The sequence below is a fragment of the Hylobates moloch genome, unplaced genomic scaffold, assembly GCF_009828535.3.
Source record: "Hylobates moloch isolate HMO894 unplaced genomic scaffold, HMol_V3 SCAFFOLD_12, whole genome shotgun sequence".
Taxonomy (NCBI): domain Eukaryota; kingdom Metazoa; phylum Chordata; class Mammalia; order Primates; family Hylobatidae; genus Hylobates; species Hylobates moloch.
In genome coordinates, this window is record NW_026652287.1 from 28,849,868 (window position 1) to 28,874,265 (window position 24,398).

At 40.8% G+C, this 24,398-nt stretch overlaps 1 protein-coding gene across 5 annotated transcripts; it reads left to right on the forward strand.

The window, feature by feature from the left end:
* Positions 1-3,338: 3,338 nt before the first annotated feature.
* Positions 3,339-24,042, forward strand: NFYB (nuclear transcription factor Y subunit beta). Of its 5 annotated transcripts, XM_058425643.1 has the most exons (9): positions 3,339-3,451; positions 6,350-6,431; positions 10,943-11,021; positions 13,316-13,409; positions 15,579-15,709; positions 18,322-18,519; positions 20,443-20,524; positions 21,294-21,373; positions 21,992-24,042. In XM_058425643.1, the coding sequence occupies exons 4-9, from the start codon at positions 13,316-13,318 to the stop codon at positions 22,022-22,024; spliced, it is 618 nt and encodes a 205-aa protein (XP_058281626.1). In that variant the 5' UTR covers positions 3,339-3,451; positions 6,350-6,431; positions 10,943-11,021; the 3' UTR covers positions 22,025-24,042. The 5 variants fall into 5 exon arrangements, with proteins under 5 accessions (XP_058281626.1, XP_032024734.1, XP_032024737.1 ...); XM_032168843.2 differs by lacking the exon at positions 10,943-11,021; XM_032168845.2 differs by lacking the exons at positions 3,339-3,451; positions 10,943-11,021 and adding an exon at positions 3,916-4,254.
* The last annotated feature ends 356 nt before the right edge of the window (positions 24,043-24,398 follow it).

Here is a 24,398-nt window from a genome sequence, read left to right on the forward strand (position 1 = left end):
GGCAGAGTGGGAGCAGGCACTTCACAAGGTGAAATTAGGAGCAAGAGGGAGAGGGGGAGATGTCACACACTTTTAAACCACCACATCCCAAGAGAACTCACTCACTATCTCGAGGACAGCATCCAGGGGATGATGCTCAACCATTCATGAGAAAGCTACCCCGTGACCCAATTATCTCCCACCAGGCCACACCTCCAACACCGGGGATTACATTTCAACATGAGATTTGGCTAGAACATCCAAATCCTTAGGAGATATGACTCGAACCATGGTGGTAGTAGTGTGGGCAATGAGAAGTGTTTTCTCCCCCTTTTTTTTTTTTTTTTTTTTTGAGATGGAGTCTTGCTCTGTCACTCAGGCTGGAGTGTAGTGACGCAATCTCAGCTCACTGCAGCCTCCACTTCCTGGGTTCAAGTGATTCTCCCACCTCAGCCTCCTGAGTAGCTGGGACTACCAGCATGCACCACCATGCCCAGATAATTTTTGTATTTTTTGTAGAGACGGGGTTTCACCATGATGGACAGACTGGTTTCAAACTCCTGAGCTCAAGCAGTCCACTCTCCTCAGCCTCCCAAAATGCTTGGATTATAGGCATAAGCCACTGAGCCTGGCCTGTTTCCATTTTAGATATATGTACTTACAGCCAACAAATAAACAAGATAATCCAGTTAGGCTAAGGGTATTGGAGCAGATATAATCATATTTACTTTTACACAGAATAATATAGCTGGATGACAGAATAGAGAGTAACTGGGTGGGGCTACTTTAGAAGAAGGGATCAAGGAAGTCCCTTGTTGAAGGGGCAAGACCTCAGTGATGAAAAGGAGCCAGTGAGGATCTTAAAGCTGGTGCGTGTGTGAGGAGCAATGCATAGGTCAGTGGGTCTAGATGGTGATGAGGTCAGGGTTGAGGAAGAGCCACAAGCGGGGTGGGAGAGGGAAGCTGAAGCCAGATCCTTCTAGGCTTCAGTGCATAGAATGGATTGAGAAGAGCGGAGCAAGAGAAGAATCAGAAAGGTGGAAGCGGAGACAATATTCTACTAGACACTGTCCTCATGGGAATTTTACAAGGCCTCATTGAAGTGATGAAGTAAAATCTAACTGTGAAGTCTTCATGGGGCCAGGGATTCTGTTTCATTGTTTGCTGAATTATGATGCCTAGATAAATAGCGATATAAACTAACTGGCAGCTGTGGTGTACAGACTCAAAATAAAGACACTCAATTAACTGTCTCTGACTTTTAATGCAAAGACTAGGTTAGCTGCAGTATTTTTTCCAAGACTAAATTATGATCTTGGCCTCCCTCTTTCACCAAGTCATCAGAAAAATGGTTAACATTTATTGGGGGCTTCCTGAAATAGACACAGAAGGCACAGAGAACAGAGGTTGGTTGTCAAGGCAGGATGACCTAGGATCCAACTGCAGAGGGGATGTGGACCGGGTTCCATTTCTCCTAGAGTTCTGGCTCCCCAGGGTAAGGAGAGTGATTCATTCACCTTTGTAGCCCTTGGGCTCCTAATACAATGCCTGCAGAACGTAGGAGCTGATACTACCTTTTAGTGGAATTTGAATTAAGCATGTAGTTTAGATCCACAGTACTGAAATGATAAACTATTAACTCAGAAAAGTAGTCATCTTCACATCTTTTGGTTCACCATCCAGAATTGGGAGAAAGATTAGTCATCCTTCTCCCAATTCTATTACTTGTGTTTTTATATTTCTTGCCTTTGAACCTTTGAACACATCATTTCACTCCTAAATCTCCACTTTATGGGTAAGCATAGAGAAAGGGAGAAATTAAACTCAGGCCAATTTTTCCTTTTTTTTTTTTTCTAGCAAATAACACCTTTTAAATGTTTGATGGAGACTGAAGAAATTCATGCTATATAAAGATCTTTGGATTACTTTTTTTTTTTTTTTTTTTTGAGACGGAGTCTTGCTCTGTCGCCCAGGCTGGAGTGCAACGGCATGATCTTGGCTCACTGCAACCTCTGCCTCCCGGGTTCAAGCGATTCTCCTGCCTCAGCCTCCTGAGTAGTTGGGATTACAGGCGCCCACCACCACGCCTGGCTAATTTTTGTATTTTTAGTAGAGACGGGGTTTCGCCATGTTGGTCAGGCTGGTCTCGAACTCCTGACCTCAGGTGATCGGCCTGCCTCGGCCTCCCAAAGTGCTGGGATAACTTTTTTTTTTTTTTAAGTGCTTTCTATGTATACATGATGCCAAACAACCTGAGAAGCAGACATTTGGCCAAGATCACAAACCAGTAAGAAGGGGAGCTGGAATTCAAGTCAGGTTGTCCGATGACAGTGGCACTGCTACTTACTTCTCTTGTCACAATTTGGGGCTTTCATTTGTCTTTTCTTCTATACTTGCCCCAGAAATGTTTAAATACTCTGAGAAACAGTAGGAACTCTATAAATAAAAGATCTCTGTATTTTTACATAATCAAAGCTGGAGAGTTTAATGTGGCGCAGGCCACTCGGTTAGTGGAAGCAGAGGGCACGCTATCTCCAGCTCCAGTTGCAGTTACTGGTGTTGGATTACCCACCTCTGGGATGGTCACTGCTAAGCGAAGCTGGACCCGGGACTGCAGTTTGAGAAAGACAGCGAAGGAGCTTGGCTGCACAGAGGCAAGAACGGGCCACGGATTCTTGCAGCCAAAATGTCATCTGGTTGGGAAAAGCCGCTTGTCAATTTGCAGCTACTGGAGGGGTGGGGGTGGGTGGAAAATGCAGCATCTTAAGTTCAAGATTCAGGGCGAAGGCTGGCTAGACTTAGCAGGGGTCTGCATCTTTAGATGAAATGTGAAAAACACCCAAGCTCAGGGACCAAATGACAGGGAGCGCTGTGCATGCGGCAACGCTAACAGGGACCCAAGGAAAAACACGAGGCGCTGAAGACGCTCCAGGAGGTCCCCGCCGTTCAGACAGACCCTCCCGGTGGCCCGGGCGCGTCGTCCTAGGGGGCGGCTTCTGTCCTTGGTTTCCCCTTCTTAAAAATCCAGGCGCAGGCAGGCTGAGCTCGGGCGGCTGAGACACCTCCACGTGGCGGGGGAAAGGGTGGCAAAGATAGGGAGGCCCGAGAGATCCCGCTTCGCACAGGCCCGGGTCAGCACCGGGAAGGAGGCCCGCCTGGACCCGAACGGCGCGCCCGTGCAGGGCCCTGGAAGACCTCGCGCCTAGAGGAGCGGCATCGGGAGCGGTGCGACGGCCTCACAGGAGCGCGGGGAGGGGCCGGGGGCGGGGCGGGGCGGGGCGGGGCCGCGGCGGGCGGGCGCGCGGGCGGCGCGGAGGGAGGGTGTCGCGCCGAGGGAAGCGGCCCGCGGCGGAGGGAGGGGAGGCCGAGTCCTGGAAGCGGAGCTCCGCGCTGGGACTGGTTCCTTCGCAGCCATTTTCTGTCCAACCAAACAGCCGATTGGAGACGGGAGCCAACCAGGGCTGCATTGGAGGTTTGTGTCTCGCTTCGGCCAATGATCGCTCCTAAACCGACTCCACTTTAGCTCGAATGAAATGTCCGTCTCCTCCCGGCGCCGTCCCCGCCGCCAACGCCGCCGCGGCCGGGGGCACTCGCCTCCCGCCCTCCCGCGCGGGCCGGGGCCGGGGCCCGCGCCTGCGAGGCCGCTCCCGCAGCGGGCCGGGCCGGGGAGCGGGCGCGGGGCCGCGGCGGGGCTCTTTGTGCGCCGGGCTAAGGAGCGGCGGGACGCGGGCCAGGCCGCCTCCCGCTCGCCGCCGATGAGCTCCGGGCCCGGGGCCGAGGAGGGGCCGCGGGGCTGCGTCGGGGCCCCGGTCTCGACGGCGTCTCGGGCCGGCTCCATTTTGTGCGGGGAGCCGGCCGAGGGGCGGGAGACGCGGCCCGGACCCTGGCCCCGTGGCCCCGTAGCCCCGGCCGCGGCGCGTGTCCCCGGGGGCGCCCCCCTCCGCCCGCGGGGCTGTGGCGGGGCCCGGCGCTTTGTCTGCCCGCACATCCCGGGGGCCGCGCAGCGGGTGGGAGGCAGGCGTTGGGCGCGGGGCCGGGGCGGCCGGCCGAGTCAGGGGATGCGCTCTGGGGGCGGCCTCCCGGCACTCGCAGGGCTGACAGGTCGCCCGGAACGGGCCGTGGGGCCGGGGCCACCCAGGCACCTGCGTGGGGAGGAAGGCATGGCTTTGGCTTCCTCGCAGCCTGGTTTGCGCGTAAAGAATGCAGCCATCTGGCGGCTTGCGGTCCCTGGACTTGCCCCGAAGGTGGGAAGGAAGCCCTTCGGATTGGACTAAGGTTTTAATCATTAGTGGTGGGAGGTGGGAGGATATGCAGGGCCTTAAGGAACGGTAGTCTTAGAGAACAAAGAATTACAGAGCACCCACAAATCGTAATCTCGCCTAAAGCACTCTAACAGGATAATTTAAACAAGGTTAGGTAGCTTGCGACCTTTAAAAAAAAAATGGCATCCCACTAACCCGCATGGACCCCATAGTTCCGTGGTTCGTGCCACAAATCACTGGGGTGGTTTCATCTCTCTTAGTATGGAAACTAATCAGCAACATAAAGTGATAAAAGCAAACGGATCAATATCAGTGGCACTAATCAGTGGGGGTTTTATTTGTAAAGTATTGAAAGTTTAACCAAAATTCCTTAAAAGGCAAATTATTCCTTCCCTGCATTGCTCTTGTATCTTAATTTAAGGATTACTGTATATTGATGCAAAACTCTGGTTGTTGATGCCAAAGAATGGAGGGTGGAGGAAGGGACTACTGCTTTTCTTGGATACAAATTTGCATTTCTTAAAACATTAAACAGATGTATGCATTCCCTTGAGCTTTTACATATATCAACCTGCCCTTAAGAAAATATATACCATATGAGGTGACAGTGTTTTTCTTTAATGTACTGAGTCTAAATATATACTGAATCAACTATTTGGGTGAGTGAGTGTGGTGTGGTGTGACTCCCCTGCCCACACCCCCTCCCCATTCCAAGCAAAATACATAAATATAGCTCCCATATTTTAAGTGTTCTGAGGGCTTATTTTTTCAAAGACACCCTTTAAAAAAATAACATTTCTTGTTACAAGGAAGGACTTTTCTGAGCAGTTTTGGGGTTAGAGGATACTATTAATATTTGAAAAGAAATTATAAATTATTTTTAATATTATGGCAAACGTCAAGCAGTCTTTGCTACCTGGACCCTTTTAGTGGCATTAAAAACTTTCAATTCAGTGGCTACAATTTTTTCTGCTATTTGCTAGATTTCATGCTTGGATGCGTATCAGTATATCTTCTCCCTTTAAAATTAACACTGAAAGGATGTGTTTTTGTTTTGGCATCCTACCCCTCCCCCATTTGTTTCCTTTGAGAAAGAGAATGGAGCAAATGAGAAATGAAACTTGTAACACTGCAATTGATACTAATTTGTTCAGCTATTTATGCCTTACAGTGAGACTGAAGTGCTATTTCGATGCAATTTTAGTCAAAAATGGTGGTGCTTCAAAATTATAAATAAGGGTCTTGATTATGTTGCTTTTTTGATATCTTCTCAGTGCAGAATGTATCTTCATTACAGTATAATCTGAGATTCTTAATTGAAAAGCATTATATTCTCAGATAATTTTTTCCTCCTCTTGAGCTTGTTACTCTGAAACATTTAAGAAAACTTTCACCAAAAAATTAAGTTGATAAGGGGTGGGTTTGCATCTTGAGTGTTAATGTTTTAAGTAATTTAGATGTATAATTTTTGGTCTCTTGCATATTATATAATTTGGTCCCTATTTGGTGTATTGTAATGAATGTTTATGATGAATATGGCTAAATTCAGGGTTATGTTGGAAAATCCATTTTCTCCTTTCCCCATGGAATTAACTTGTTTTTAAGTTCTCCAAAATAAATCTTTCAAGTCAACAAACATTTATTGGATGCCTTTTTGTACTATTTTATACCATGAACTCCATTGATTAAGAATAGTAGTCAAGCCGGGCGCGGTGGCTCACGCTTGTAATCCCAGCACTTTGGGAGGCCGAGGCGGGCGGATCACGAGGTCAGGAGATCGAGACCACGGTGAAACCCCATCTCTACTAAAAATACAAAAAAAATTAGCCGGGCGTAGTGGCGGGCGCCTGTAGTCCCAGCTACTTGGAGAGGCTGAGGCAGGAGAATGGCGTGAACCCGGGAGGCGGAGCTTGCAGTGAGCCGAGATTGCGCCACTGCACTCCAGCCTGGGCGACAGAGCGAGACTCCGTCTCAAAAAAAAAAAAGAATAGTAGTCAAAATTATACAAGCCCTCTTTAATTTTATGAGAAAAAAAGGCTATAAGTGATACATTTGATATATTTTTACTACTGATAGATGTTAGGTCCTAATAGATGTTTATCTTTTAGGTTGAAATCACAAAGATTAGACACCTTTTTAGATAGGTGTTCTTCACCACTGACAACACGGTTCTGACAGTATTTCATGACAGTAAGTATATTTTATCATTTTGGTTGTTAATTAGATTTGAATAGTAATTGGCTGGAAATAAAATTGTAAGCAATTTATACTGGAGGTGCCTGGTAGAATGAATGCATATCAAGTCTAGACAGACAGTACCTCTGCTCATTCCTGTTGCTTCCTTATTTTCAGCTTCTTGCATATATTATTTCCCATGGGTCCCTAAGTGCCGTTGAGGCTACAGGGTAGCCTGTCCCAGCTGTAAAGGGGCTGTCTGTTTAGCCAATTAATTGAATACTTAGGGGACAGTTATGCCCAGAATGGAAAATCCTAACTCTTAAGTGCAGTAGATGCGGGAAGAAGAGAGGCGTGGTGAGCCTGGGTACTTGGGAATGTCACAGAGGGATCCTGCAGACCTTGAACTGAGCCTTGAAATAGAGGGTGGGAGTGGACTGGTGAAGGGTATCACCAAAAGCAAAAGCCTGATGGCAGGATGAGCAACTTAAGTTTAGGTGATCGGGAGTAGAGGTGCATGGTCCAGGGTAGATCTCAAAGGATAATGTAGGAAAGAGAAAGCACTTGTCCCCTCTGGATATTTAATTCTGGATGTGCTACTATATCTGTAACCTCGGGTGTGTTACAGCTTCTTTGAGCTGTGGTTGCTTCACTCCTAAAATGAAAGAAATGCACTCAGTGATCCCTAAATAAAGCACATTCTAGCACAAAGTTTATTAACCATGAAGATAGAGAAGAGTAGGAAACAAGTTTGGTTAGGTTAAATGTGCGATCTGCTCACGTGAAATCATGAAAATGAGGTTTGAATTTGACACAGGAAGCCTTTAGGAACCTTTGAGAATAGGTTCAAGAGTATAGAACTGGTGTTGTGGTGAGATTAGTCTTGTAACAATATGTTAAGATGGGCTGGGTAGTAATCCAGTGGAAATAGGAAAGGGAAAGCATATCTAGGAGACATTTTTAAAGAGGTAATAGATGAGGTAGAGCTTGAAGGAGGTGGAAGAGCCTAAGATGATGCTGGTATATTTGGCTGGGCAGAGTGAAAGGCTGGTATTCTTCCTAGTAGAATTACAGTAGTGGAAAGGGAAATCTCCCTCCTTGCCCCCTTGCAGGGTCTGGGGCAAGGTGAGTTTCATTTCCCACTATCTTAAATTTGCAGTGAGGGGATATTAGACATGCCCTACAGGCATGGCATTTATGAGCATAGAAGTGGTATTTAGTGAGTTCAGTAAGAAAATAAGGGAAGAAAGAGAAGGATAACCTTGGGTGAAACAATTAGGGGGTGGCAAGGAAAGAATATTGCTTTGGAAATCAGAGTAGGAGAGAATTCCAAGCATAAATGTGTGGCGAGCAGTAGCCAGCACTACAAAGAACAGTCAAGTAGGATGAGGACAAGATCACTGGCAGCTTTTAAGAGTGGTTTCATTCTGGGTTGGGGTTAAAAAGTACATGTTCAGGAGTTTAAATAGGAATGAAGAGGTATCTTAACAACTGTCAGGGCAAGAATGGCAGCTAGGCAAGGGTATGGGGCAGAATTAAGATTTTATATATCTCTGTGTACTTCTGTATGCTTAATGAGGGAGACTAAGCATGTTTAAGGAAGAGTGAAGGAGCTGGTAAGGAGGATTGAAGATACATTAGAGAAGAGGAATCTTTGTATTATTTCTTATCCTCAGATAGATAAAAGGAATGTAACCCAGAAAACAGGTAAAAGAGTAAATTAAGAGAGAGAAGAATCTCTGCCCGGAAGAATAATGAGAACCGTATTTGAGGGGGCAATAATAAGATTACATTTGTCGAGTTCTTACTATGTATCTTGCACTTTGCTAAGTGCTTTTTATACAATAGCTTCCTCATAGCAACATCACTTTAAAAATGGGGAAGCTGAAAACACAAAGAGAGCTCATAAATGGGGAGCCAAGCTGCAAATCCACGAAATTCGTCCTAAGAGCCAGTGCTCCTCACCATCGTCCAGGGTGCGCTTCTTAACCATCTCACAAACACCAACCTGGTTTGAGAAGCTAATTTCAGTGTATAATCAGTAGCCTTAGAATGTAAAGGGGGCAAATTAAAGAAGTAGGTGTAAAGACTGTATGAAAAACTACCAGGCAGGAATGCTGTAGAGAGTAGTTGGCATCTGAGGCCCTGGATTTCAGTCCCGTTTACTGTGTCACCTCAGGCAAATCATTAGCCTCATGTACCTCAGTTTTCTCACCTGCGTCACAGGCTTGTGAACATTGCATGAGATATTTAGAAAGTGTTCAATAAATGTAAACATTAGAGAGGGCAGTATTTGTTTGTGGAACAAATTATTAGCATAGTTTAAATGCGGCTACATCAAAAAAAAAAAAGATTTATTAGCTTAGCCCACTACCTGTTTATCTCAAATAATATTTTCAAGAATAATTCTGTCAATTCAACTAAATAATGAGAATAGTCATTAAAATGAATTTATTGGGATTTAACCACTCTTTGTCCATATTTATCAGTTCCCTTGGGTCTAACGATTCATCATTGTCCGCTTGTCATTATCCTACATGCTGTGCTCTTCCAGCCTCATTACCTGGATGAAATCCAACACTTTCGCTTTTGTATTCTCATATCAGGCCTTTTAAGTGTCACACTGGACATACTGGCACCACTGTAAATTCACGGTCATTAGCTTCAGCTAGGCTTATACTGTCCAGCACTCCCCTCCCTTTCCTTTCCCATTCTCTGTGGTGACAGCTGTCTGTCTCTCCAGCTGCAAGAATCCCAGCGTTATCCTTGGTCTTCCTGTATCTCTATCAGTCAGTCACCAAGTCACCTACTAAAAAGCTGTCTAGTTGTTCTGCTTCTCTTGATCTCCAGCGCTCTCGCCCAGACCTGATGCCAAAATGATCATTATCTTGCCTGAAGTCATGCCCTGACTGCAGCATTATAGTCCTCACTGGGCTTCTGTGCCTATTTGTGCTTCCCTCCAGGTCTGTTTCTGTACTGAACTGTAGCCAGAAGGATTTTTTTTTTTAAATGTGATTTGTGCTCTTCTGCTTAAAACTCTTTGATTTCCTCTTGTCCACAGGACACTGCTTGATCTAGCCCTTCCTTAGCTCTTTCCAATCCACCAGTACTGTATTTCTTGGTTTTCTCTGCCTGGAACATTTGTTTTCCACCTTTCTTTTTGTCTGACTGATTTCTATTCATCTGTCAGTCTCATTTTCAATGTCATTTCCTAAGATAGCCTTTCTTGACCCCTCAGACTAGCGAGGTCCCTTTTGGAGTAAACTCACATAGCACATAACAAAACATCTTTGTTTTTCTTTGTACTTGGCACTAGCAATTACTTAATTATTTGTAATTATTTTAATAGCTATATATACCACTTACTGAGTATGCCCATTGTACTATGCTGTGTTTACATGGATTAGCTCCTAACCTGTACAGGAGCCCTGGGAGGTTAAGTCTTGTTCTCACCCAGCTTGTTCAAGGTCTCATGGTAAGTGGCAGGGAATTCAAACTAGGTGATTCGATTCCAGAGCCTGTGTCCTGGAAGGACTAATAGGCTCTGTTCTCAAGCCCCTTCACCCTGCCTCCCAGGTTATGTAACATTTGTCCTGCAAGCTGAGGACAGAGACCTTGTCTGTTGTTGACAGCTACGTGACCAGCACATAGCATGGACCTGGTAAATACTAAGCGCTCACTCAGTAAATATTTGTTGGCTGGCTTACTGACAATCTACAGTCTGTTTTATAAATTTTTATAGGATGTTTTAGACCTAGAAAAAAACCTTTGGGATGCATCTAGCAAGCGTTTTTTTCCATCATTCTTACATATAGGCGAATGGCTGGCATATTCTAAGCATCAAAGATTAGGTTGACTTATTGAGTGAAAGGTACTAAGTGCCATAGAGCTTTAAAGAACAGAACATTTGTTTTTGAATTGCAGAAAGGATAAATCAGAAAGATTAAAGGAGGATAGAGAACACTAGGATTAAAGTCTGGGGCAGGATTTTAATGGTAGAAAGATAGAGGAAAGGAAGACAGAAGGTGTGAAATGATAGAAAGCTAAAACTTGCGGAACTGAAGACACATACAGTTAAGCAGATGATGTGCGGCTTCTCTTCAAAGGAGGGAGGATGAGATCGAATGTCTGTGGGGTACACTACGTGCCAAACACTGTCTTTAGCAGCTTTCTAGTCTGTATTTAATTCTGACAACTCTAGGAAATACTTTTATCTTCACTTTTAGAAGACCGAGTTTAGAGAGGCTAATGCTGTTAGTCCAAATGATAATCTTGTTGCTAATTCCAGTGCATGACAAGATAATATGATTTAAACTTTTTTCCTTTAATGCTTTTATTTGTGTTATATTTCTAAATTAATTCATCTCCCAGATCCGCTTGGTTATTTGAACAGTGTCTTGCTCATAGCCAATTTTAAAAGACTTACGGTATCATGTAAACACTCATTCAGGAAAGAATTTCTGTTATTCTTCCCAACCCACTGCCTGCCCTCCCCACCCCCAACTAAAGTTTGTTTCCAATTGTAGGTTCTGAAACAACCACTTTGGTCCTGTCTCCTGCACCTTGATCTTCCTTAGGTTATTGTAAAAGCTAGTCAACTCACAGGTATCATAATTGACCATGCTTTTATGGCTGTAAAAAAAAAATCCATCATGTCTATTAAAGGATACTCTCCTAGTATGTTAGCATTTTAGGATCAAAATAGCATTTGATTTTCGGGCACTGTTTCACATTTATTTGTGTTAGTTTAAGATGGGGAGGGTGGTATTGTTATTTACATTTTATGTGGAAATACATTTAATTGGCAGAGATGCTTATTTTCAGGGGATCAGTAGGAGAGTCAGAATCAGGTCACTGACTTTGTTGTTTACTTCTTAGAGGCTACTAAAAAGTATCAAATAGGTACCCTATGTTCACAGACTATTAAAGGTCTGTGAATTCTATTTTCTACCCCCTTACAACAACTATATAAATTACAGAAATGTGTCTCTATCTACAGTTATATTAGGCATCACAGTCAACAGATGCATGAAAGAAATGCCACATTATTGAAGACCTGGAAACTAGCCCAGTATTTTAATATTAAATAAAAATTCAACAGAGATGGAGAAGACATGTGTTATACAAGGACTAAAATTTTGCAATTAATAACATTAAGTTATATTGGGTCCTGGGCCTTAATGAAGGGTCAAATTTCTCTTCTTTGTTCAGCCTGAAAGTATATATGAATTACACTTGATTTTTGCTGTACTTTTTATTCAGATAATGCATTTAACATTTTTTCACTCACAGATATCTTATTTTGAGTAAGTAGTATTTGCAAAACAGAAAGCCTTCTAGGATCTGCCATGTTGGTGAAATTGAATGGAGCCATTTCAGGGTTTATGATTTACTTTTTTCCAGACTTTCCCTCTTGGAATTCTTTTAGCTCTCAGCAAAATTAATTAAGCAGGCTTTTTTTAAAATAGGAATTTTAACTCTTATTCTTGTCTATGCAGGTAATTTTCCTATCTTTATACATAGATCTTCCTGACCCCTCCTCCTGACCCTACTCTGTCACTGAGGCTGGAGTGCAGTGGCGTGATCACAGCTCACTGCAGCCTCAACCTCCTAGGCTCAAGTGATCTTCCCACCTCAGCCTCTCAAGTAGTTAGGACTACAGGCACATGCCACAACGCCTGGCTAATTTTTTAATTTTTATTTTTTTAGAGACAGGGTCTCACTGTGTTGCCCAGGCTGATCTTGAACTTCTGGGCCCAAGTGATCCTCCCATCTCGGCTTCTCAAAGTGCCGGGATTACAGGCATGAGCCACACCTGGCCCTGATTTGGCATGGGGAGAGAAAATTAACCTTTGACTAGAATCAGGAGTTTATGGGTTCATTCAAAACATGGGTGTACTTTTGGCTTGCCTGGGTACAGAATTGTATAGAGAATCCACATGCTTCTTATACCAAGTAACAGTTTGAACGGAGACATTGTCTATTTTAGAACTTCTATGAGAAAGCAAAGAAAGTTTGCAGCAGGAGCAAAAGGAAAATCAGGGTTTAGCGGGAGAGCTGGAAGTGATGGATGCAGGTGAATTCCAGTTGATGACTTAAGCTGATTTGTTTTTTAAGAGACAGGTTCTCACTACATTGACCAGGCTGGTCTGGAACCCTTGAGCCCAGGCGGTCCTCCTGCCTCAGCTTCTGAGCAGCTGGGGCTACAGGCGCATGACACTGTGTACAGCTTTACTAAGCTGATCATCATTCCAGGGATAAATTAGGTTGTAAGTCAGGGTTGCCTGTGGTACAATATTTGAAGATTATGCACTTAGAAAGAAAGAGGCATACGCTTTAGATTCATTTCCTTGTCGCTGTTGGCCTTATGCTTATCACTTATGGAAGATGGATAGGGAAATCTTGAATCGTGGACAAATTGTGGGAAAGTTTCCAAATCAAGAAATATAGGCTGGTTGCGGTGGCTGATGCCTGTAATCTCGGCATTTTGGGAGGCTGAGGTAGGCGGGTTGCTTGAGCCCAGGAGTTCCAGACCAGCCTGGGCAACATAGCAAAACCCTGTCTCTACTAAAAATACAAAAAAACTGGCCAGGCATGGTGGTGCATGCCTGTAGTCCAACTACTCAGGAGGCTGAGGTGGGAGGATTGCTTCAACCTGGGAGGTGGATTCTGCAGTGAGCTGTGATCACGCCACTGCATTCCAGCCTGGGCCACAGAGTAAGACCCTGTCTCAAAAAAATAATTAATTTTTAAAAAAACAAATATAAATTCTCTTTTAGTAAGCTGAAGCCTATGAAAAGTATAATTGACCCATCATCCTGTGACAGTTTATAAGTGTTGAATCTGTTACATTTGTTAGTACTTTGAAAAGTATTGAAAAACTGTTTTTCTCCTCATAGATGGATGGTGACAGTTCTACAACAGATGCTTCTCAACTAGGAATCTCTGCAGACTATATTGGAGGAAGTCATTATGTTATACAGCCTCATGATGGTAAGCAAGCCACAATTAGAACCAAACTCACAAGTTAAAGCAAGTTAGAAAGTGGACATTTCATTAATATGGTGTTCTAGGTTACTTTTGTCTTTATAGGAAAATTTACAATCTTGTGTTACGGTTCAGTGAGAAAGTCTAAAAGGCATACCATGCTATTTTTATTAGAAATAGTCTTCAGAAGAATGAGTCCTTGAAAAGACTTTTACTATAAAAATACACCTTGTCTAAAATCTGTACAGTTTCTTTTAAAATTTGTTATCGACTTCCTGTTTAAATGTTAAATATGAGAAATTTATAATCAATTGATAGGGAAACTAAAATAATTATTTAGAGGGTGAGTTAAATTTCTAGCTATTATATTTCTTGCACTCACGATTTATTTTTGGTTTTCATTCAATATTAACTTTGAACTATGTCAGGTATTAGAATGGTAGTGTTGGCTCGGTGTGGTGCTCACGCCTATAATCCCAGAAGTTTGGGAGGGCAAGGTGGGCAGATCACTTGAGCTCAGGAGTTCGAGACCAGCCTGGGTAACATGGTGAAACCCCACCTTTACAAAAAAATTAAAAAATTAGCTAGGCTTGGTGGCATGTATCTGTAGTCCCAGCTACTTAGGGGGCTGGGGGCTGAGGTGGGAGGATTGCCTGAATCTGGGAGGTAGAGGCTTCAGTGAGCCGTGTTTGCACCACTGTACACTCCAGCCTGGGTGACAAAGTGAGACCCTGTCTCCAAAAAAAAAAAAGAAAGAAAAGCAGTGTTATGTTGGCCTATCAGAAATAATTTACTTTTACTTTTGTGGCATTTTGATTTGTAAAAAAAAAAAAAAAAAAATTTATTTATTTTTTTGAGATGGAGTCTTGCTCTGTCGCCCAGGCTGGAGTGCAGTGGCACATTCTTGGCTCGCTGCAACCTCCGCCTCCTGGGTTCAAGCGATTCTCCTGCCTTAGCCTGCCCATTAGCTGAGATCACAGGCACCCACCACCACGCCCAGCTAATTTTTTTTAGTAGAGACAGGGTTTCACCGTGTTGGTCAGGCTGGTCTCGAACGCGTGACCTCAGATGATCTTCCTGCTTCGGCCTCCCAAAGTGCTGGTATTATAGTCATGAGCCACCACGCCTGGCCTGATTTGTAAAATTTTTAAAAATTGAGATATATTTTTAGAAGAAACTTGCCAGAGGGATTAATTTCATCCTGAAACAGATATTCAAATAAATTAATTCTGATAACATCATTTTAAACACATAAAAACATAAATTGAATCAACTTAAGTGCCTTGCCTACTTACTTAGTACATATGAAGAGTGGGCAGTGTACTTACAGGATACTGCATTTAGTCATAAAAGGATGTTATTGGTACTGTGCAAGCTTCAGTTATAGCTAAATTTATATAATTTGAAAAGTCTCTTTTTGTATGAACAGTTGGATCACTGCTATAGCTTTGTTCAAAAACTAGTTACGTTAGTAATCCAACTGGATCAGTAATATTCAAGTCCAGTTTTTCCATTCTTTATAGAATTTTATATAAACTTTATACAGACAAGACAACTTTATATCAACTTTAAAAGTTTTATATAGACTTTTACATAAATGAGTTTATATAAACTTGGGTTTGGAGAAACATACAACCTCTTAACCTAGCAATATTGAAGGAGCCATAGGCTACGGTCTGTAAGTTTTATAGCTAAGTCATGTAATAAATATTTATAAGTACCTACTCTGTGGAAGGTGCTATACCAAGCTGTAGGAAACACAAAGCTGATTTGTGACATTAAGTAGCAAAAATCTAATAGGAGAAATGAGGAATAATAAAAATTCTAAAAATGTGTAAGAGAAAAGGCATAGAGAAGCACTTATATTTTATGAAAGAAAAGATCATTTTTGAAGGTGCTATGGAGATGTTATTTGAGATTTTTGGAGAATGGGCAAGTAGGATTTTAGCAGATATATTTGAGGATAAAAAGTGTTCTAGGCAGTGAGTCTGAAATTAATAAAAAAAGTTCAGTTCTGGCTCTGTAAAAATTATGAAGAGACTTGCTATCCTAATCCCTAAATAATGGTTAAGAGGTGAACCAGAATGATTTTATTCTGGATCACTTTGGTAGTTTTTTCTATCTTGAAATATAAATAATAAGAAGCTTTAAACCTAAATATTTTTATTTCTTTAGATACTGAGGACAGCATGAATGATCACGAAGACACAAATGGTTCAAAAGAAAGTTTCAGAGAACAAGATATATATCTTCCAATAGCAAATGTGGCTAGGATAATGAAAAATGCCATACCTCAAACGGGAAAGGTAACGTAGAGGAGAAATTTCACTAGGTTTTTTCAAGGGAAACACGAAACTGCATGAATTCATAGGTCATGGGTACAGTTAGCTGTTGATTTCAATCATTCAGGCTTTCAGCAAATCAAATATTTCTTTCACGTCTACATACACAGTTACTGAACAGTGTCCCATTTTCAATTCTGTCATGTCCCTAAATGTTCTCCTCTCTCCCACTTATTGGAGGCAGATAAACTAGAATTTAGACTTTTTGTTGTTGTTGTTGTTGTTTTGTTTGTTTTTTTCGGGGGACAGAGTTTCACTCTTGTTGTCCAGGCTGGAGTGCAATGGTACAATCTCGGCTCACTGCAACCTCCGCCTCCCAGATTCAAGCAATTGTCCTGCCTCAGCCTCCTGAGTAGCTGGGATTACAGGCATGTACCACCACGCCTGGCTAATTTTGTATTCTTAGTAGAAATGGGGTTTCTCCATGTTGGTCAGGTTGGTCTTGAACTCTCGACCTCAGGTGATCCGCCTGCCTCGGCCTCCCAAAGTGCTGGGATTATAGACATGAGCCACCGTGCCTGGCCCGACTGTTTTAAAAAATAGGTACGTTGTCAAACTATCAGGTTTGGGTGTATGAAGCTGTAGCTTTTTCTTTTTTTTCTTTTTTTTTTTTTTTGAGACGGAGTTTTGCTCTTGTTGCCTAGGCTGGAGTGCAATGGCGTGATCTTGGCTCATCGCAACCTCCACCTCCCAGGTTCAAGTGATTCTCCTGCCTCAGCGTCCCCTGGTAGCTGGGATTACAGGCATGAGCCACTGTGCCCGGCCTGAAGCTGTAAATTCTATAATGTTGCAGCAAATTTAGGTCGTATTGGTCTGATATAAGTGTAATAAGAATTTTCCAGAACAAATCCTGGTATTTGGAAACAGCTATTTTTACATAATTATAGATACTAAGATACATTTACACTGATATTTTTTTTTTCTTAAGTAGTTTTGTCTTCTTAGAACTTTTAAAACTCATTGTCACTGCTCATCACTTGGTCTGAATTAAAATTCACACATTTTATATCATTTTCTATTGGTAATTTTTCTGTCATTTTATAGTTTAAAAAGACTTATGGAAGTAATAAAGCTTACAAATAAATATGCTATTAAAATACATCACTAAGCCTAGAACTTACAGTTTGAGAATTTTGTCCTTACGTTTTAAGGAAAAAAAAGCACAAATGCTGATTATTGCTTACATTGGCTATGTATGACCAGCTGTGTTGCTGGTCAGTACCATAGCCACAAGCCATGTGCTCAGGAGCACCTGAAATGTGGCTGGTCTGAATGGAGATGTGCTGTAAATTTGAAACACAAGGTTTTGAAGACTTAGTATGAAGAAAAGAATTAAAATTTCTCATTTAAAAATTGATTCTATGTTTAAATGGTAATAATTTGGATATATTGGGTTAAATTAAATATATTAAAATTTTACTTTTTTTTGATATGGCTGCTAGAGAATCTAAACTTACATATGTGGCTCACATTATATTATCTTGCTTGACTGCATTTATGCAGTTCTTGTTTACTTTTTCCAGTATGGAAAATAGGCATGGCGGTGAAAGACAGTGTGTTTTGGCAGGGATTTGGAGTGGTATTGCTGTTACAAGTGGCTTTGCAATTGCTTGATTAATCCATTGGAGTTTCATTTTTAGACCCCAGACCCTTAAGGGAAAAATTGTTTTTATAATGAAGTGGCAGATGTATGCTTCTTTAGGCAGGCTTTTTAGTAAACTCAAAACCTGTTATCTGACACTGTGTATCCCAAATAATAAAAAAGTCAAAGCCACCGTATGTTATTATTTCTCTCTTTTCCAAGCCTTATGTGAATTCAGTTTTTTAGTTCCTGTTCTGCTTTTTGTTTTCTGGTGTCTTTATTCATGGAAATGCTAGGGCAGAGAAGTGGTACCTAAGTCGCCCACAAAATATGCATGGTGGAATGGATTTTCCAGGGACACTGGGTTAGTAAGAGTTTTCATCCTCTGTGGGGTGGTAGGAACATCCAGTGATTGCTGTTTTATATCTTTTTAAAATTTTTTTAATTTTTTTTTTTGAGACGGAGTCTTCACTCTTTTTGCCCAGGCTGGAGTACAGTGGCTCAGTCTCGGCTCACTGCAACCTCCGCCTCCTGGGTTCAAGCAATTCTCCTGCCTCATCCTCCTGAGTAGCAGCAATTACAGGCACCCGCCACCACGCCCAGCTAATTTTTTGTACTTTTAGTAGAGATGGGGTTTCGCCATGTTGGCCAGGCTGATCTTGAACTCCTGACCTCAGGTGATCCGCCCGCCTCGGCCTCCCAAAGTGCTGGAATTACAGGCGTGAGTCACCCTGCCGGGCACTCTTTTACATCTAAATTAGATTTGTTTTCTGTAAATAGTTGTCAAGGCTTCTCTCACTTGTATTTGAGTTTTTATTCTGACTCCGAGGTGTGGACTTTTGATAGCACACATTGTGTTAATGTTATAACATATTTAAGAGATTAAATAGTCATAAAGTGAAGATGTGTTTTTCTGAATAGGCTTTCATTTTTGTAGGTTGTTAGGAAGGTGATGGTTATAGTTTCTGTAATTTACCTATGATTTTCTCTTCAGATTGCAAAAGATGCCAAAGAATGTGTTCAAGAATGTGTAAGTGAGTTCATCAGTTTTATAACATCTGAAGCAAGTGAAAGGTGCCATCAAGAGAAACGGAAAACAATCAATGGAGAAGATATTCTCTTTGCTATGTCTACTTTAGGCTTTGACAGTTATGTGGAACCTCTGAAATTATATCTTCAGAAATTCAGAGAGGTAAATAAAATGTCTCCCATTGTGCTTTTTTTTTTTTTCTTCTTTTTTTTTGAGATGGAGTATCGCTCTGTTGCCCAGGCTGGAGTAGAGTGGCGAGATCTCGGCTCACTGCAACCTCTGCCTCCTAGGTTCAAGCAACTCTCCTGCCTCAGCCTCCTGAGTAGCTGGGATTACAGGCGCGCACCACCATGCCTGGCTAAATTTTGTATCTTTAGTAGAGACGGGGTTTCACCATGTTGGCCAGGCTGGTCTCAAACTCCTGACCTCAGGTGATCCACCCCCCTCGGCCTCCCAAAGTGCTGGGATTACAGGTGTGAGCCACCATGCCCGGCCCCCATTGTGCTTTTAAGAGACATTAAAATAAGAGACATTATTTATTTTAACTTTGTAAATGTATTACTTGTTTTAAAAATTCATTTTGTAGTAAATTATGTAACATGTCTCAGAAGTATTTAATTGCTTATATCAGCAGTCCTCAACCTTTTTGGCACCAGGGACCTGTTTTGCGGAAAGCAATTTTTCCACGCTCTGGGGTCGGGGGAGGGATGCGAGGGGCAGATGGCTTCAGGATGAAACTGTTCCACCTCAGATCATCAGGCATTAGTTAGATTCTCATAAGGAACGCACAGCCTAGATCCCTTGCATGCGCAGTTCACAATACGGTTTGAGCGCCTATGAGAATCTCACGTGGCCGCTGATCTGAATGAAGGCGGAGCTCAGGTGGTAATGCTGTATTACCAGACCCTCACCTCCTGCTGTGTGGCCAGGTTCTTAACAGGCCACAGACCCTCATCAGTCTGCAGCCTGGGGGTTGGGGATCACTGACTTATATTACAGTACTTAAATAGAAAGTCCTTTCTTTTTCCCTTTGTTTATTACTAACTATAGCATAGTTATATAATGATGTAAGGGCACAGACTTTGTATTCAGACTACCAGGAGGCTGAATCCCAGCTCTGCCACATGCAAATTCTGTGGCCTTGGACAGATTATTTAATTACTTTAGGCCTTGGTTTCCTCATCTGTAAAATGAGGCTAATAGTACCTATATCATAGAATTATTGATGGGACTAAATAAATAATGTTCAGTGCTCATTAATGTTACTTCTTGCTGCTATTGTTAATTTAAAAGAAGTAGCATTAAAAGTAGTAAGGTTGGAGTCTTTTAGATAATAAAAAGAGGAAGGTATAATCATATGTCTTTCTTATTATTGATTGAATTCTTTTATACTTCTTAGGTTTATCTTTGCCTGCAGGAATGGATTTTGTGAAAAGGAGTTGAGTTCAGCATATTTATTTCCACACGCCAGCTTAGGTGTCAGATTCACATTACTTTCAAAATATATTCTTAATATCTTTAGTGTTTGAATCCCATTAAATAAGTGATATTTGCATGGAATAATTGAAGTAGGAAAAGAATGTGTAAATTCCTGACAGCATTTTTACAGATCTTCAGTATCATAGGAACCTAGAAGGATTTGGCCAAACTAATTTAGGAATTTTTAACTCTCAGCTTGCTACAGTACTGCCCAGTTGGCTGAGAGACATATATATACTTAAGTGATCACTTGGATCATTTGTAGATTTATAAGCTCAATATTGGTGGTATTTTGCAGACTTCTTCATCTGTAAGTAGAGTTCTCTTACTCCTTTTATATGGTGTGAAATTAGAATAATTTATTTTTATCTGTAAATACTTTGCTTTCTAGGTCATTACTAACTCTGCCTTGTTAATGATTACAGCTTATATTAAAAGTTAGCCTTTTGAAAGCCTTCTTCATATGTAATTAACCAGAAGTGTTAATAAATACTCTGCTTAGAGTTTCTAATAATAGAAGCTCCTAATTTTAGGCAATAAGTAAGCATTCGCATTTGGAAGACAATTTCATTTGAATATCAGTGACTTTTTTTTTTCCTTCCTCAGGCTATGAAAGGAGAAAAGGGAATTGGTGGAGCAGTCACAGCTACAGATGGACTAAGTGAAGAGCTTACAGAGGAGGCATTTAGTAAGCATTGTTATAATACAAGTCATGTAGATTGTTAGCGATGATTCATACTAAGTGTCTAATGGTATTTTTGGAATGTCAGCACTGAGTATTTTGACAAAGCACTATTTTAAATAGTTCTTATCAGTTCATGCCCTTTTATTTGAAGTCAGTGAGTGATAAGTGTAGAAAAGTTTAATTCTGCAGACATTATAACCTTTCACTGATAGTTCTGACTGAGTTCCGTAGCCCCTAGTTTTTGGTGAAGATTCATATGAGATAGGAATATTAAGGAAATGTAGTTTGTAATATAAAATCTTATGATTTAAATACATTTGAACTCAGTTTTCTTTTTTTAAAAATTGAGTATCATGTTGTCATATTGGTGAAATAAAAGGGCTATGTTGAGTAAATTTCTCATTATATATATTTCTCATGTGTAAACTCTATGCTGCTCAGTTATATGTTGCTCCCAGCCAAACCTCATGGTGTAGTGTAGTTTAATCATGAATCAGAAACTTCATCCAGTCTGTCTACAGATTTGTACACATGGGCAGTTAGCTAAGGTACATGTTAGAGATAGGAAAATTGAAAAACGCAATATAAAATAATGTGGTTTTTAGGGAACATTTTTTAAAATGGAAAATTGGAGGATTTATTATTTTGTCCAAGACTACATCATTGATACGGGGCAGAATTGTAATGAGACATTAATGGTACAACCTTAAGATACAACCCGAGAAAGTAGATATAGTTCTTTTCCCTCTTTAACTAATTTTTTTTCTTTTAGCTAACCAGTTACCAGCTGGCTTAATAACCACAGATGGTCAACAACAAAATGTTATGGTTTACACAACATCATATCAACAGGTACAGTCCTTTGTATTTTAAATGCTTAGAAAATTTGATTGTATCGGCAAGGCCTCATGGCTCATGCCTGTAATCCCAGCACCTTGGGAGGCCGAGGTGGGCAGATCACCTGAGGTCAGGAGTTCAAGACCAGCCTGGCCAACATGGTGAAACCCTGTCTCTACTAAAAATACAAAAATTAGCTGGGCGTTGTGGCAGGTACCTGTAATCCCCACTACTCGGAGGCTGAGGCAGGAGAATCGCTTGAACCCCGGAGGTGGAGGTTGCAGTGAGCTGAGATCACACCACTGCACTCCAGCCTGGGCAATAGAGTGAGATTCTGTCTCAAAAAAAATTTTTTTTTATTATATCTATTGATATAGTTAATTTCAACATGTTATTAAGGACCTGATAAAGAAGGTTATTAAAATTGTTTTCTCAATATAGCTAACAGTATATAGTGTTCTCTTAATAGTTAAAAATAAGCATATGTTCATATTTGCATAGGAGATTTCTAGAAAGATATACAAGAAATGGGAATTAGACTTATTGTCTTTTCACTGAATTTTTATAATATGCATATGGTACTTTTAATCTCCTTTTCTTTAATTCTGCTCAATTTAAATTTTCTAATCTTAGATTTCTGGTGTTCAACAAATTCAGTTTTCATGATCTGAAGAAATGATGGAATGGGGAGTGTAGAGAAATGAGAGTCTGTATGATTCTGGAACAGAGACATCAGAAGGAAAGACTGGTGAAAAGATGTATCTTTGTATATTAATAGCTGTAATGTAGCTTCCTGATGCTTGACTAATTGAGGTGTTAATTCTGACTTGAGAATCTTTTTCATGAATGATTTTAAAGAAAAATTTGGATTTTAAAGGTATTAAAATATTTTTGTTTTGTACGAGAGTTTGTTGCTCTGTATGACTCCTGTATGCATTGTATATTGCAATTTATTACTGTCAGAGATTTGTAGACAGTTTCTTATTTTCATATTGAATCATGTTACTTTTGTAATTCAAGTAAGCAGCTGGGTTAATTCATGATGTTTGCCCTTTTAATAAAGTATAAGGGTAGATTTCATTTTGAATGCAAGTTGCCTTTATTATAAATTTGAGTTTGTCTTGGTTATACCTTGCATGATAACCTAGATTTCTAGCATTTGCTGTATTTATTAAAATTATTATTTTTTGGTAAAACATTAATAGTTTAAGCAGCATCATTTTTAAAACAAATGTAATTGAATAAGTGTGAATGCAGAAGCAAATATTGTCTGCCCTGTTAAACTTGGTGCCCATTAACAGTGTTTACACTGTTCATTGTGCCTGTTAATGTAGTTTTAGTTATTGGAGCTTTTTTAAGACTAGATTTGGTTTTGAGTTACCAATTTGAGTTACCCATTTTTAAGAATGTGGGAATACATTTAAGTTTAATGTAGTCCTAGTGCTCTTGAAATGGTGCCGCTTTCATTTGGTACATGATTTTTTTTTCAAATCATATCTTCAAATACTATAGTATCCTCTTACAGAAGAGGAGTTTTACAGTCTGATGGTAAATGTCTTCATTTTACCTTTTTAATTGAAATGTCAAGTTTCCTGTTACACTATGGAAACCAAGAAACATCAGACATCATTGCGTGTACAGACCTTTTGCATGGGTGAGTGAATGAAATGGAGAACAGAGTGAGTGCTGTGAACGGTGTGAAATAGAAGCCGCCAACTTCTAGTATGCTGTCTTCATCTCTGCAATAAACTAAACGTAGATAATGTAACTTTGTATAATTTAGTAGTATGTACTTGGATTGTTTCTTTTTGAAAAGCGAGGATTTGTATTTTCTCATCTATTCTTTTTGGTGTTAATTAACTTGACGGATTTTTTTTTAAGTTTTTAATATCAAAAATTGCTATTGTATAGTTTGCCTAAAAGGAAGTTGGAGTGAATATCATCTTTGAAGGACACTCAAATTTATAAGGTAGAAGCAATTTCCCAGATATAGGCTGAACAGAAACATTTACTTTGCCAGAAGGAGACTTTAGGAGTATATTTGCGCTAATCAGAGATTAATAATGTCCTCATCTCCTACTCTCCATTTAAAAAACAATCTTCATTATAGTAAATTCAAATAGGAAAAAATGGGGAAGTAGTTAAGCAAAATCAACAATCATCCTACTATGTTGAAAGAACCAGTGTTAATATTTTGATAAATATCATTTGTCCTTTTACTTTGCTAAATATGTATATTTTTATAAAAATGGGCTCATATTGTGCATACTGTTTTGTAACCTGCTTTTTTCACTTAACAATATATTGGGAACATCTTTTCCAGGTCATGCATAGTCTTCTGCATCATTTTTATTGGTTTATTATTCTGTTGTATGACTCAATCATAATTTATTTAATCTTCTATTGGATATTTTGACTATTTACATCTTTTCACAGTTATAAACAGCACTGCACTGAATCTCATGTACATCCATGACTGTTTTCTTAAATTCTTAGAATTGCTGGGTTACCAAATATGCAAAATTTTAAGGCTTTTGATACTTTGTTATGAGTGTATTTTTGAGATATTTTCCACTTGATCCAAGCAGTATGTCACTATATAACTGATAAAAGCACTTGGACTTTGGTTATCAGATACTGTCTCTAAAATTATTTTAAAGATTAATATTTGTTCAAGTAGAGAATGAAGATAAAAAAGGAATTTGAGGCCAGGTATGGGGTGTCTCACGCCTATAATCCCAGCACTTTGGGAGGCCAAGGCAGGCGGATCACTTTGAGATCAGGAGTTTGAGACCAGCCTGGCCAACATGGAGAACACCCCCGTCTCTACAAAAAATACAAAAATTAGCAGGGTGTGGTGGTGCACACCTGTAGTCCCAACTACTCTGGTGGCTGAGGCATTATCCCTTGAACCTGGGAGGCAGAGCCTAAAGTGAGCCGAGATCACGCCACTGCACTCCAGCCTGGGTGACACAGCAAGACTCTTGTCTCAAAAAAAAAACAACAAAAAACAAAAAACAAACAAACCCAGGAATTTGAG

Coding starts and splice junctions, on each gene's coding strand:
- NFYB (XM_032168843.2), top strand. Junction 15,710..18,321: donor CCATACCTCAAACGGGAAAG/GTAACGTAGAGG, acceptor TTTTCTCTTCAG/ATTGCAAAAGATGCCAAAGA. Junction 20,525..21,293: donor GCTTACAGAGGAGGCATTTA/GTAAGCATTGTT, acceptor TTTTTCTTTTAG/CTAACCAGTTACCAGCTGGC.